The 14,371-nt window shown below is 37.6% G+C and overlaps 1 protein-coding gene across 4 annotated transcripts in view; it reads right to left on the bottom strand.

The window, feature by feature from the left end:
- Positions 1 to 14,371, bottom strand: part of CEP112 (centrosomal protein 112) — a 194,988-nt gene that overhangs the window by 140,283 nt on the left and 40,334 nt on the right. For 3 of the 4 annotated variants that reach the window (XM_071451527.1, XM_071451526.1, XM_071451530.1), the window contains exons 15-17: positions 14,097 to 14,192; positions 13,243 to 13,302; positions 10,594 to 10,673 (exon numbers count right to left, since the gene is read on the bottom strand). In XM_071451527.1, the coding sequence (XP_071307628.1) occupies positions 10,594 to 10,673; positions 13,243 to 13,302; positions 14,097 to 14,192 (236 nt within the window). The remainder of the gene's footprint in view (positions 1 to 10,593; positions 10,674 to 13,242; positions 13,303 to 14,096; positions 14,193 to 14,371) is intronic. The other variant, XM_071451529.1, reaches the window with a different exon arrangement.

Genomic DNA, 14,371 nt, shown 5'->3' with positions numbered 1-14,371 from the left:
ATTGCTGCTTTTGAGGGAAAATTGCTTTTCTGCAAACTGTTCACTTGCTGGAAGGCAGCTGAAGAAGGATATTGTTGTTTCTACACAGCCTTCCTTTTTATTTCATGTCACAAGAAACAAAAAATTGAGTCTCACTAATATGTGCTAAAAAAAAATCAGTTATCACCATTCATATAATTCATTTAGATTCAAAAACCCTAAAAAAAACCCTATATAAACACATTTCCAAAGGAGAACACAATTTCTTACATAATACACAGCAAACTGTGTAGCTGAAAACACAAACTGCATCAAAACACACCCAAATTTCCCCTGCAAACCAAAATTCAGGAATTTCACCTTAGTATCTTCAGTGTCCACAGATATGAGGACCCATCCAGTGTACAGACACATATATTTGACTTTAGAGAGGGAAATTTAAGCAGATCCACAATCCTGCTCCTGTTCTCAGAGTCCCTCACATGGAGATGCTCCAGTACTGCCAAGACTCCACAAAATTGCAGCAGTTTAATTAATTAATTAAATTTATAGCCAAATGCAAGACCCATGCTACCATTTTTTAGTGCCACAACCAGTAAAAAACACTCCCTGCCATACCCCTCTGACCTTACTCTAGCATGCAGCTATGCCACTACATAAATAATGTATTCAGGCCTAAAATACCACATATCTGTAAAGGAAGGGGTTAATGGGCTAACAGTTACACAAAAATGCTTCAGTAGTAATGCCAAATCTGTGGAATACACAAAAATCAATTTTGCTTTTCCTGCTCTGTTTTGAACTCACAGTGAGAGCTCAGGAACAGCTTTAGGCCGAACTCCATCCCAGCTGTGGCTGGAGCATCCCCGGGCAGGGCTGGGATTCCCACAGCCAAGGAGCAACAGCCAGGGCTCTCCTGCCATGCCAGCCCCAAACATATGGAATTTGTGCAGAACACTTCTTCTTTTTGGTGTGGAGAGGAAGAGAGACAGTGTGAAGTCATCCAAGAGGAATGATAACTAAACCAAAGCCAGATCAAAGGAGCGAAGAAGAAAGACTGAAATGTGAAGCTGAAATATTTATTGCCTTCAAAACATCATCCCTATCCTGTCCCTGGGCACGTTAATATTTGGGAGTTGTTAGAAAGCATTCGAACTTGTTTTATCTTTTCAAAGAAATAAAGCCAAAAATATAAAGGCAAGGAATAAATATAAAGTGTTCCCCAATTTTAAGAATAAGATGAGCTTGTCTTTATGAGAAAAAGCACAAATCCACTTATAAATTGTTTACAGTTTGCATAATTTGAGATGCTAACATCAAAAAGCTGGTCTGCATCCCTTTAAGTAAGCTCCAACAATGGAATATATTTACAATACAGTTATTGTTTTAAACTATATACTTATGTTTTAAATAAATCATGAGATAACATTAACAAACTAAATCACTCCTTAAAGCCATTAATGAATTTGGAGCAAATAATACTCCACGTGTGCAATACCACACTGAAATAAGAATAATGCATTAGATTCAAAATTAATGGCTCACAAATTAGGCAGACATTGGTTAAAGACACTAATAATTATTATAACTATTTCTCATTACAATAATGACAGGGCACTGTTGTGCTAGGTGCTGTGCTAACAGAATAAAACAGCAATTGCCAAATGATGAATGTGATGTGGGTTAAAAGGCTGGGCAAGTGTTGTAAATGTGGCTGGAAAGGAAAACTTGGTAATTTTGCTCCAGACTGCAGAAAGTGTCTCCAAGATTTAGATCCACCACACATAAGAGAGAGCTCAGAGGCTCAGTTATCAGGGGAGGAGGATTAGAACAGAGATTAAACAGTCACGGCTTTCCCATGCTGAGAGCACGGCTAAACCTCAGCAAGGACAGCACAGAGGGGAGAATCAGAGAGACAGGTGTAGATAATGCCTTAGAAAAGGGCAGACAAGTCTGTAATTAAAAGGTGGCCCAGAAAGCCAGCCCAGACAGCAGAGAGATTCATGAGGTACCCAAAGAAGAGGAGCAGGGAAGGCAGAGATGGAGATCAGAGAACGGCGCTGTGGCACTGAGAGCTGGGGGTGGATAAAATAAACCATCCAAGGACAAACTATGTGAGAAATCAGCAGGCACAGGACAGAGCCAGGCAAGGAGAATCACTTAACACTAACAAAGCACAGCCCAGGCTGTGTGAAGAGTGACAGAGCCAACAGTGGTTGGCAAAGCAAAGATGCTGAGGATGAACTGCCAGGATTAAGATTGTTAAGGAGGTACAAGGGCTCAGAATTCATCCTGTCATTCTACTGACTTAAGGTAACTCATTTTAGGGTTAAAATAATTGGTTAGTTCAGGATTCAGAGTAATAATATTCATGTTGTAGTAGATAATAAAGATTTTTAATTCTGGGGAACCAGGAGTGCCTACTTGGCTCATTGGTTTCTTCTTTCCAAGGGGACACGGATTGTCACAATTGTCTTTTCCTTTTAAGTACTTTTTGAATTATCAGCTTCAACTCCTCCATGAAGGTTGGTTGGATTGTTGCTGAAGCTAAAGGAAAGTTGTACAAAGTACATAAAAAGTAGAAGCAAATTTAAGATTATCAAATGTAATTGAAGTAGAGAAATCACAATCATTGAGCAACAAGGAACAAAGTTTTTCCTTGTACTGTTTTGTAGATGGTTTCTAAGTGACTCAAAGGAGGTGACAGCCTGAAACTTCTCATGCTTTTTAACAATCAGTTAATTGAATTCAATCATCTGTACAACTTTCTTTAGCCAACTGAAAGCTTTTCTCATTTCATCAATGTTTGGGGCATTGTATAATCTTGAAATGAGAAAAGAAATAAGAAATCTGAAAAATACACTGATGTGAGAGGGAAGCTTTAGGAGTAACAAGGAAACAATTCTGCCATTAGTGTTGATTATTTGTATTTTCATTTAGTCAACGTAATTGTGATAGTCCTAACTACAGTAATTATTAGAATAGCAATTTACAGCAATTAATGAAGTGCTACAGCATGACACAGCAATGCTCTTCACCTCACAAGGCAATACTTTTAATTTCATAAGCTGTGTGCCATATCAAACCAGTTTCACAGTTGTTATCACAAAATAGATGTCATGTGATATCTCTATAACCATCTGGAGGGACATAACAGTCCCAGAGCCAAGGATTAAAAATCAACTGTGACATTTTTTTTTTTGTACAACTGGAGCCTTCCTTTCAATACATATTTCATTATTGCCAGTAGGTCTCCAGAGAAACAGGGGGGAAAGAAAATGAAAGGCTGTAAATAGTTAATAGAACACTTTATTTTTGCTTTTAAGTGAGACTATTAAACAGAGCTACCATATTTTGGAGCCCTCTGTTCATGCTCCACGTTGTGGCCCCTAGAGCGAGGGTTAGGGAATGTTTACAATATGCTGGAAACTTTGACTGGGTTTGCTCTAAAAGGTTTCAGATGCTCAAGCACAGCACCAAGTGGAGAACAGCTGCTTGGTTTTCCACTGATTCTTAAAGGAGAAAAAAAAAGAAAAAAAAAAAAACCCTCAAACTAAAACCCAGCCTACCAAAAAAAACACACACAGTTTTAAAGAGTAAAACTAGATCCCAACTCCTCAGCCACATCACATTGTGCTGTTTCTGAATCACAGACATGGCTTTTTTCATCATATTGCAATGGCTGTAACGAGACAGGCCTCAACATTTTAATAAAAGATAATGATGAACACAATGAACATGAGTATAAACTCTTAACAATGCTCTTTTATTGCAACACTTGGAATTAAAGACAATGCTTGCTCATATTCCTTTAATTATTTCCGGCTTTAAATAGTAATGGCTTTTCCATTCTGACAAGAATTCTCTCCACACACAAATACTTCATTTTCAAGGAAAAATGGAATTAACTGCAGGAAAACAGCTACACTTAGGCAATTACCCTAAAAATATTAACAACAACAACAAGCAATTACTCAGAATTTGGATTCAACTTAGAGGAGCAAGGAAGGAAAAAAGAAATGAAAAATTAACTTGCGGTTAAAGCTATCACTTCCTTTATTTATTTATCATTGCATTGATGATTCTCAGGCTGTTGTGCTTTGCTGTGTGCAGTGGCATTTCTGACACACACCACTCCAAGAAGCCAATACAAGAGGATTTGAAGAAGCAGCTGTTTAAATAGAAAGTTCTCCAAGGGCTTGGTAGAATCAAATTCTCAAGATCCACTGTAAATCACAGCTTTTTTTTTTCAAATTATAACTTCCGTATATTTTGAAAAGCCTAAATTTTACTTCTTTGCAAAATGTTGGGATCTAACAATTATGCAAATGTAAATTGCAAACAAAATAATTTATTTCCATTGCTATTTCTTCTACCTCCTTCTGCCAGCTCTATTCACATGTTTGTTTTTCCTTGCCTTCATCTGTTTCCCTCTTTATTGGGTCAGCAGCAGATTGTTCACTATTTATTTCTCTCAAATCTATGTCCCCTCACTTTTACACTGTTCCTTTTGTGGTATTACAGAGAGAAGAAAAACTAAATAAACACCATGGGAATTTTGCAAGATTTAAGCAATCTTAAGGACCAGAAGACCTCTACATAAAACTTCCTGAAGTTTGATGCATTTTTAGGTACTCCTGAATAAAGCAAGAAGAGCTTTTCACATCAAACAAGCCCAAGTCTTCTCTTTGTGCATCAAAGAGAACCATAGAATGAAAAATGAGTCATTATTCAGACACAGCTGTAGGAAAAGATTCTGCAAAGGACAACCTCACCCTCTGCCCATTTCTGCCTTGTCCCCATTTCACCAGTGCAGGTGAACTGGGAAACCCCAAGCAGAACCAGCACTGCTGGAGGAGGCCAGGCAGGCTCAGAACAGCAAAACCTTAATAAAATACTCAGGATGAAAACAGAATCTCATCAACTCAGATCATCCCACTGCACCAGAGCCCAGAGCAGATGGGGCCTTGTGGAAATCAAAATGAGAGAAAAGGGAATTTCCTGACCCTCGGTGCCGCTGCCATCCAGGCATTCCCTGTGCCAGCCCGAGGCTCCAGGACAGTGCTAATTTCATTTTAACTTCTGCTTTTAGCAAGGCTGAGGTCAAAGCCACTCTCTGAAGGCCTTACAGGTATCAATACCAAGTTTAAAACCACAGGAGAAGCCTGAGAATAGCTCCAGCTCTGTGGATCTGGCTCAATGTCAGGTAAAGAATGACCCAGAATAACCAAATGACTGCAAAGCACACCAGGAGATGACAAGTGAATAAAGAAATGACTGAATAAAGTAATTTCTGAATTAAGAAATAACTGAAGTTTCAAGAAGAGTAACTGGTACCAAAAAAAAGTATTTCCTTCCCTAAAGAGCATTTTTTCCACCTTGATTTAGGAAATATGAGTGCTAACACATTTTCATCAGAAATTTTCTGTGAGGCAAAACCTTGTAGCAGAAATAACTGTGCTACACACAAAACCTGAAATTTAAAATATAAGTGAGTACCACTGAACACCTGACAAAATCCCCAGAAACAGCAGCCCAGCATAGGGAAGCACAGAGCATTGCCCTCACTCTGGAATAACAAGGAGCAGTGGGAAAAGCTGTTTTTAAATCTGCAGTGAGGAAACTCCATGGCACCACCTCCACTGAGAAATCAACTTCTTCCCCTTGACTGCCATTTCAGAAACCACATGAACACAAGAATGTGCATGTACACAAGTATATATGAGAAGAGAAAGGCAAATAATTTTCACTTCTGCATTTTACTGAATACCTGCAGGCAGCAGCAGGTATTCAATAAAATGAATACTTTTAATTTTTCTGCAAAAAAATCCACACCACGTCATGATTGGAAAGCTTTGGTCTAGCCACCTAAAACAAACCCCAAAATACTGTGAGAACTGTCTGTGTGTGCTTTAAAAACCACTGTGGAAACTATTGGGAAAATCTGCTAATGGACTGGAGTGGCTTTACTGGTTTCTAGAAAGTTTAGCAGTTTAGCCCCTCTTTCTTCCCCAGAATTTTAAACAAGTTCAGACAAAGGGTAGAAAGCCATGGAAAAAAAGAGGTGTTGGGAGCTCCTAATGTAAACAAATAATTTTATTAAGTGAGTCAGAATGAAGCAGCTGCTCAGCATTTGCTCTGTATCATCCCCACTTGCAAAGTGCTGAGATTTGGCTCCATAGACAGACTTGGAAAAAAAAAAAAGGCAAAGAGTGAGAGGGAGAAGGTTGTGGAGCACTGGGGTGGAGATGTGCAGGCATTCCTTGATGTTGCAGTGTTTAACTACAGCATCTGCACCTGTACAGGGGGATTTAATCTCATTTCATTTCATTTCATTTCTCCTAAAATGTCACTTCTTAAAATTTGTTTCCTTCACACACTACAGAACTGAAGAACAAGAACTCATGAAATTTGTCCTTCAGGAGAATATGAAAATGTTATTTGTGTACGAGGCAGGCAAAGCAAAAAGCATTAAATCAGACCCCATAATCCTCTCCAGTACATGAGAACTGTCACAACCTTCATCCTGAAGAAATCAACCTGGTCTGCACTTCCCACGAGGGTGACAGAGGATCTCAGCCTCAAACTATTCAGGATGTTTATAATTGAGTCCAAAATCTCTCAGTCTCAGGAGTGACCAAATTTATGTGTCTGTGCAGCCACAAAGGTGGGATCCCTGTCCCTGGGAGTGTCCAGGGCCAGGCTGGAGCAGGGGGACACTGGAAGGTGTCCCTGCCATGGCAGGGCTGGCATGGGATGGGTTTTAAGGTCCCTTCCAACCCAAACCATTCTGGGATTCTTTCATGACTCTGTCAAAACCACCTCAAAACTGAGCTGCTGTTGTGGTTGTAATCTTCAATAAAATGGGGAATATTTCCCTAGAGTAAATATATATTTCTCATAGCAAACTAAAAGTATTGAACAATCTGCTGCCCAAATATAAGCAGAGGAAAATAAATATATTGAATGAATAAACATCCAAAGAACAAGACACAAGAGATGATGCTGAGAGCTGTTTAACAGAATTGTATAAACTCAGCAAGACCTTTTCTTTCTCTTCCATGCAATTTCTTCAGCAGCAAATGGGTACAGATTTTTTTCCCCTCATTTATTTTCTGTTTCATTCTACTCAGTTTGTACTGTGACAAATTATATACCTCCATTTCCTACTCCTCTTCTTACTGTGAGATAAGAACAGCAGAGATTCAGCCTATTTGCAACCCACTCTCAAGACACATTTTCTGCAACCAAACCACAGGGATTAGAGAAACAACCTTTCCCCCCAAGTAATTACAGAGAAGCTTTTCAAGAAAACTTTGTTCTTATAGAAATGCCATTTAAAGGACATTCTAGAAAAGCCCTTGCAGCACTTCTCAGAGGGACTTTTGCTATTAAGCAATGCCTGTGACATGCACTGCAGAAGTAAATATAAATTTTATATCTACAAGTCACCACCACGAGTCAGGAGTGTTGGAGCAATTCTTTTGCAAAAGGTTTGCTTTTGACAGATATTTCCACCATGAACTTCAGAAGAAGAAAAAAACCTCCTGTAAACTACATAAACCCCTATTCTGTACTGAAACTGTGGCAATACTGGGGTTTTTTTTTATTTTTGAAGTGAAAGATACTTTCAGAAATGTGGATTTTACTATTCCAAACAATGCCTCAAATGACTTTCATTCTGCATCAGTGTGGATATGTTTGAAACAGCAGCAGCACTGTTTGCTGTCACAGCACTGGGAAAATAATGATAATAATAACAAAAATCCCCTAAAATGCCTGCCACTTCCCTTTCTGTGTGCTTGCAGCTCAGCAGCTACTCAAGATATAATCCTGTGGCCATTTCAGAATCAAAGTGCATTCAGATCAAAGTAGTTTATGAGAAATCACTGATGCACCTACTGGGTTCTGAGTTACAATTCCACCAGGCATCGTTTCTATGGAAGATGCTGAACTGTATTTTCACCCACCTCATGCAAGAAAAGGTTGTTTTCTAAAGATTTACTGGCTCTGCCTGAGCTTGGAGTCAGTTAAATTCATTCTGCAAGAAGTTAAAGAAATCCAGCAAACTGAAGCATTTTTACGTAAGATATTGGATCTTATGGACTGATATTAATAGGAAAAGGATTGCTGAAAAGAATAATTCTTGCAAAAGAATTCAAAATTCTTCAAAATGGAGGAAAAAAAAAGCCATAAGGAAGCCATCCATTTCTGCCACAATAAATACCACTGCTCCTTATCTATTACCTACTTGTATATCATATAAAAGCAGATATATGAAAAAATCTTAATATTGTCAAGACAGACTGGTGCTAAAGGAATGGTCTGAATTGCAGAAAGCCCTGCAGGACTGGCACTTCCTCTGTCCTGAGCATGTGAGTCTGCTGCAGCCCTGCTCAGAAATGCAGAGCTCAGACCCAGAGCTGCAGTCCCAACCAGCAGAACATGAGCTGGGCTGGACTCACACCCTAGGGCACTGCACTTCTGCAAATATCATCTTTATAGGATCCTAAATCCAGCCCCATGGATCTGCCAACTTCTGTCTCCAGCCAGCCAAAACCACACTAGAAAGCTAATTTTTATTTCTATTCAATTACTTATTAGCATTACTAATTCCCTTATTAATCTTAAAATTAGCCCCAAACTCCTGCTATAAAACAATCAAAAGAGCAGTTTTATTAGAGTAAACTATCTCCACAAAAAAAAACCATTTTTCATTTCAGTTGGGAGAGGTATATTTGATTTCATATTAGAAATCTCTACATTATTTTCAACAACCTGAATAAAAAAAAATTAAACTAAAAGAAAAAACTTAAGAGAAACCAAGTGCCATAGGACATGGAAGTGACCCTGAGAAAAATACAATATCAAAGAATATTTTCATTTAAAGGGGACCCACAGGAGCAGCAGCAGCCTGTACTAGGAGACACTTTGAAAACCAGACAGGAACATATGGGTATATCCATATAGAGCCCTATAGGTATGAATCACTTGCTGTGGGGGAAACAGGAGATGATTTTTACCCTTGGAACAGCCCCAGGGCTCTTCAATCCCAGGAGCTGAGCCATGCCCAGTTCTGGCCAAAGATTGACCCACAGGAGTACAAGGCTGGGACTGAGCTCTGCCTGCATTGTTTTAATTCATGGCCCTTGGAGCATCACCAGCACTTGGGGCTCTTAAAATTGAGTCTTTCAAATCCTGACTTCAACTCCAAGCTACACCTAAGCTGAAACACAGCCAAGGAATATCTGAAATAACTGAGGATGTCCTGAGCTCCTGCAAGAGCTCCTCAGGTTCCAAAGCCCCAGCAGCTCCCAGATCCTGCCTGGAGAGAATTCCCTCTGCACCCACGTGGGATCAGCCCTGGGCTGCAAAGCCAGACTGGCTTTATTAACATAAGTGCAAACTGACACATTATTTGAAAGATGTGGAAGAAAATTAATGCAGCTTCGTTATCAACAAATCAGATGGTAAAATACTAAAAGATTAAGTGCAGTTGATAACAGTTCAACCTCCCCAAAATTCTAAATAATAGCCAATGTAAAGAACTTAAAGATTAAAAGCTGGAGTTTTTATTAATGTCTGCAGTGATTTAAGATAGTCTCTATTTATGCCAAATACCTCAGAGATTATAGAAATAAAGAAATACAGACTCCAGCCCTGTCACTTTTATGGAATGAAAGTATCTTTACTTGCCTCTCCCAGCCTAGATAAGGTACATTGTGATATTAAACTGAATACTTCCAACAAATAACTTCTGGTTTGTTTCAGAATAATCTGTTTTGCCCAGAAATTACTTCCACAGCTTTGACTTTTAGCTGGATTAACACATGGAAAGAATAATTTACATAACCAAAAATGGAAGGAGCATAGCAAGAGTTGATCTTGTCCTATGTGCATCTGCTGTACATAAACCACTCCCTTGCTCAGAAAACATCAAATTTGGTGCTTCCTGATTAGCTGTTCATGGACAGAGTCAGCAAAAAAACTGTTCCAAGTTAGTTAAGGAAAACTGTTTGCTACAGAGCATTTCCCCCAGCTTTAGATCCACATGAAGAACAAACAGTCCCACAAAGAAGAGTTGTATCAAAGAGAAAAAAATCTGCATTAGACTTGTAATTTGTGGATATTAAACATAAAATATAAAATCAGAAGGATCATCTAGTAAATTAAAATATATTTTAAGTAAACACACCTTTCAAATTTATTCAATGTTCTAGAAGAGCTCAAAGCAACAAGTCTTTAGTTTTAGTTTTTAGTTATTTACTTCCTATGAATAAACTCTGAATTGAACCTGGGCCCATTTATTTGAGAGAGCAAGACCAGCTGACATCATTAACACTATTTATTTTAATTAATTCTCATTAATTCTATTTTATTCCTACGACTTAAAAGTCAACAAATTTGGGTGAGGTGGTTCTTACTTTATTTTTTTCATTTTTCTTGTTGATTGAACTGAAGGTTCAGCTTTAAAACAGGAAAAAACTATAGGAGGGCAGTTAGATGAGTTAAAGCATAAGATTATTTAATAAATAAATATTAATAAATAAATATTAATAAATAAATATTTTAAAATACATGGGGTGGTTCAAGAATTATTGCACATTCACTTACTTCAGAACCTGTTCCAGGTGGCAAATTTTCTTTTGAGCATTCCCTTTTTCTTTATCCAGATCACTCCTAATGCCATTAATCTGCCATTTAAAGAAAAAAACACCAAATATTTTAGCCAAAACAGCGTCTGAGTTAAAATAAATCAATGTTTTAGATTCTAAAAACTATTTATTTGCATGATCCTTTTCCACTGATGCAGACAAATCATCCACGGATTTCTAAAATTATGTGAAATTCAAAAGCAGAGATTAACAGAGAGATGAAGTATGGAATGGAGCCAATGAGCTATTTTCCTTCTCAAAGTGAGTATTACTGTCTAGAATAAAGAAATACCAGTAATTACATAAAAAAGGAACTCGATTTTCTTCAGGTAAGTACAGAAAAGCAGACAGGAAACTGCCTAAAATAGTGCCCTGTATTCTCTGAGGTGCAAATTTGTGACCAACCAGAGTGAATCACTTCTGATCAGTTCTTACAATAAAAAATATCAAACAGAAATAGATAAACTTCCTAAAGAATAATAGAACAATTAGCAATTATAATCCTAAAAATAGTTACAAAACCCTTTGAATTTGGCAGCTTCCCAGGTGAAGGCCACACCACAGGTCTTTGTAATGTTTTTTGCCAAGAGCAGGTTAAGTCCAAGAGTTTGTACATAATCCAAGAGTTGTATTGCTTTAGAATTGCTTAAGGAACAACGTGGGGATGGGAGACACAGGAAATCCTTTATCCACCTACAGCCATTTGTAATGTAAAGAAATACAAAATAAAAGACAAGAAATAAAAAAATAAAATAAAAAATAAAATAAAAAATAAATAAAATAATAAAAAAATAAAATAAAATAAAATAAAATGAAATAAAATAAAATAAAATAAAATAAAATAAAATAAAATAAAATATTTAAAAAAATAAAAAAAATGTGTTTTACTAAGTGTGCAGGCCAGTGAAAAAACAAATCCAGAGATTCTCTGCTGTGAGAAGTTTTGTGGAGGTGTTCACTCCAGGAACACTTAGTTGGGTTCCAAGAACCTCCAAATCCATGAGCTGTCTATTAGAGAATGAAGAAGCTACTGCCAAACCTGATAAAATTCTATATATTCAACAGGTGGCTTGGGAATGGCTGTCAGGAATAATCTGTCACTCTCCTGATGCTGAGCTGAATGTTTGCAAAACAAGCAGTGGATTATTTATAAAAAGCAGGTGTTTCCTTGGCTTGTAAAGCCATTTAGCCTAACTGGTTCCTGATCCAGCAGATAAGCACATTTAATCAAACAGTGACATTTAAGGTTCCTACCTATGATTTGTTTGATGTTTAAGTATCCTCAGAGGCAACAGCCACTGCAGACTCATAAAGATTATTAGATAATGGGTAGGTTTTTAAGTGAACAGATTGCAGCAGAGACTTCACAATTCCTTTACTTGTTTTAGTATTTTATGGGCCAATCCATCCTGGTTTATGGATTTATACCCATAGATTATTCACTGGTATTTTTCTTCTCGTCCTCTCTCAAAGATTTGGGCTCGAAAACAGTTACACCAGAATTTATGAACAAACTGCTGTCAAGTTATCTATAAAAAGAAAGGCTCTGCTTCCTTGTTTGCTGATGCAGAATTCCTGCTTCCCTCCCTGGGCTCACTGGTTGGAGGCATTGCTGACACACCCTCAGCCCATGCTTAGGAGCTTTCTCCCCAAAAGATCCTCAAACCTCAGTCAAATTGTGCCAATATATTTTTATTTTGGCCTGCAAATCACTCAAATCCTGGATTTTTCTTGAGTTCAACATTTATAAAACCCAAGATTTGACTAAAAAGACAAATGTAAGCTAGGTTTAAACTAAGGCAGATCCTGGAACAAAGAATGTTTTGACTTCAATGTTAGCAGAAGGAACTAACTCAAACCAAAACCTCTCTACAATTCATGTCACAAGTGCTATTACCAAGTGACAAGTAGCTGGGATCACAATCCATTATTTTATGTTATAAATTTGCCACATTTGGCAATGACATGTTTGAGTAACACATCCTTTCAATTAAACAGGCATCTAAGGCACCCTCTGGCTGCACATGAGTTGCACATATAATGTCACTAAAATTGAAGTTTAATTTGAAGCCTATTGATGTTCTGAGTCTAAAAGAGCAGGCAGGATTTGCAAAGTGCTTTAAGATGAAGTGTTTCTGATGAAAATTACATTTTTTACTTGAAGTTTCTGCTGTAAAAACGATGCCTGTTGACAATATCTAGAGAACACATGGAGAAGGATGGAACAGAGACACTCTGGGGGAAAAGGAGTGTGGGAGAACACATGAGCACTGGCAGAGGTCAGGCCAGCTTTCATTCACTTCATTTTCCTTTCAGCTGCCACCACAAGCAGTGTACACACACAGGACAGGCTTCCAGGGCCACTTTTTTGGGAATGCCATCCCAGCCTCCATCCCCTGGCAAAAGGTTCCTAAAATCAGAGGTGATATCCCTGTCCTTAAACAGCTGTCCTTAAAATATTACTTGACTTTGTCCAATTATTTTTTCCAAACTGTGTGAAGTGCTTGGATTCCTCAATTTACTATTTGGGGGTTTCAAAATTTCAACTTTTAAGTCCTGTACAGAACAAAATTGTGCAGAAGATGGGAGATTTTCCTGGAAATATTACCTGTTTCTCATATGCACGCTGCATGCGAAGCTTGTCCTGCTGAACCTTGTATTCTTGCTCCTGCAGAGGAAAAGATGTGTATTCTAAATCAAAATAGCCCATTTTCCTTCCATTTCAGAGCATTCATCAAACACAGACATTAGCTATCACATAGAACAGTTCATAACAAAATAAAAACCTACTTTATATCATCATGAAAAAATTCTCTGACATAGAAGAGAATTTAACCAACACCAAATAACACAACTATCTCCAAAGTCATGATTCATGTTTGCTAAAGAGAAACAGCAACTTGTTCTCCTGAGCTATTAAAATGCCATTCTGTACTATATCAACTGTGAAATGAAAGACATTGGAAGAAAAGTAGATGCCAAAACTCAACCAGGACTGATACATGATACAGATGTGGAACTCATTACCCTGAGATAGGAGGATTAATTTAAATGCCTACAGGAAGACAGAATATTGAACTGAACTATTAAACAGTGCAAATTAAAAACAATTTTGAAACTTTAAAAATGTTTACAGTTTACGAGAAAAAAAAAGATATTGATCATTCTTTGTCAGGCTTCTTTGTAATCCACCAATAGAGATTTAAACTCTTTTATTTAACATGTGAACTATAAGAAACAGTCAGAAAACTTCTGTGAAAATTCTGCTCTTACCTCTCTTTTAGCCACACTTTTTAAATCAACCTTTAACCATATGTGAAATTTCATATATTTCCATTCATAAAAAAGAAACAAGCAAGCAGGGTATATAGAAGTACATTTAAGGATGGATATCTAAACATTTAAATCATCAAATGAAGTAAAAAGAGTTGGTCATTTCTGAGAAAGAAAGTCAGGGCTCACCCTCAGCTGTTGCTTCCTTTGAAGTTCAGCATCTTGCAGTTGTTGTTTCAGCAGAGCGATTTCACGGCGTAATTCTGCAATCACATCACAAGTCTGCTGGGATTTAACAGAAAAAGCAGTTTTTGTCTTGGAATCCCCATTAGCTCCTTTGCATTTTTCAATTTATTTCTCTAAAGTTTCCAGAAACTGGAAAAATTATCAATTTGGGAGAAAAAACCTGTATGAGTTTATGGTTCTGGATGTGTCAGTTTGGGCCCTCTGGTGAGCTTAGAAAT

This window comes from Agelaius tricolor, unplaced genomic scaffold (genome assembly GCF_023055355.1).
Source record: "Agelaius tricolor isolate 1412-34295 unplaced genomic scaffold, bAgeTri1.0.p SCAF_32, whole genome shotgun sequence".
NCBI lineage: Eukaryota > Metazoa > Chordata > Aves > Passeriformes > Icteridae > Agelaius > Agelaius tricolor.
Note: the sequence above shows the minus strand (reverse complement) of the source record. Positions and strands in the feature narration are given on the sequence as shown.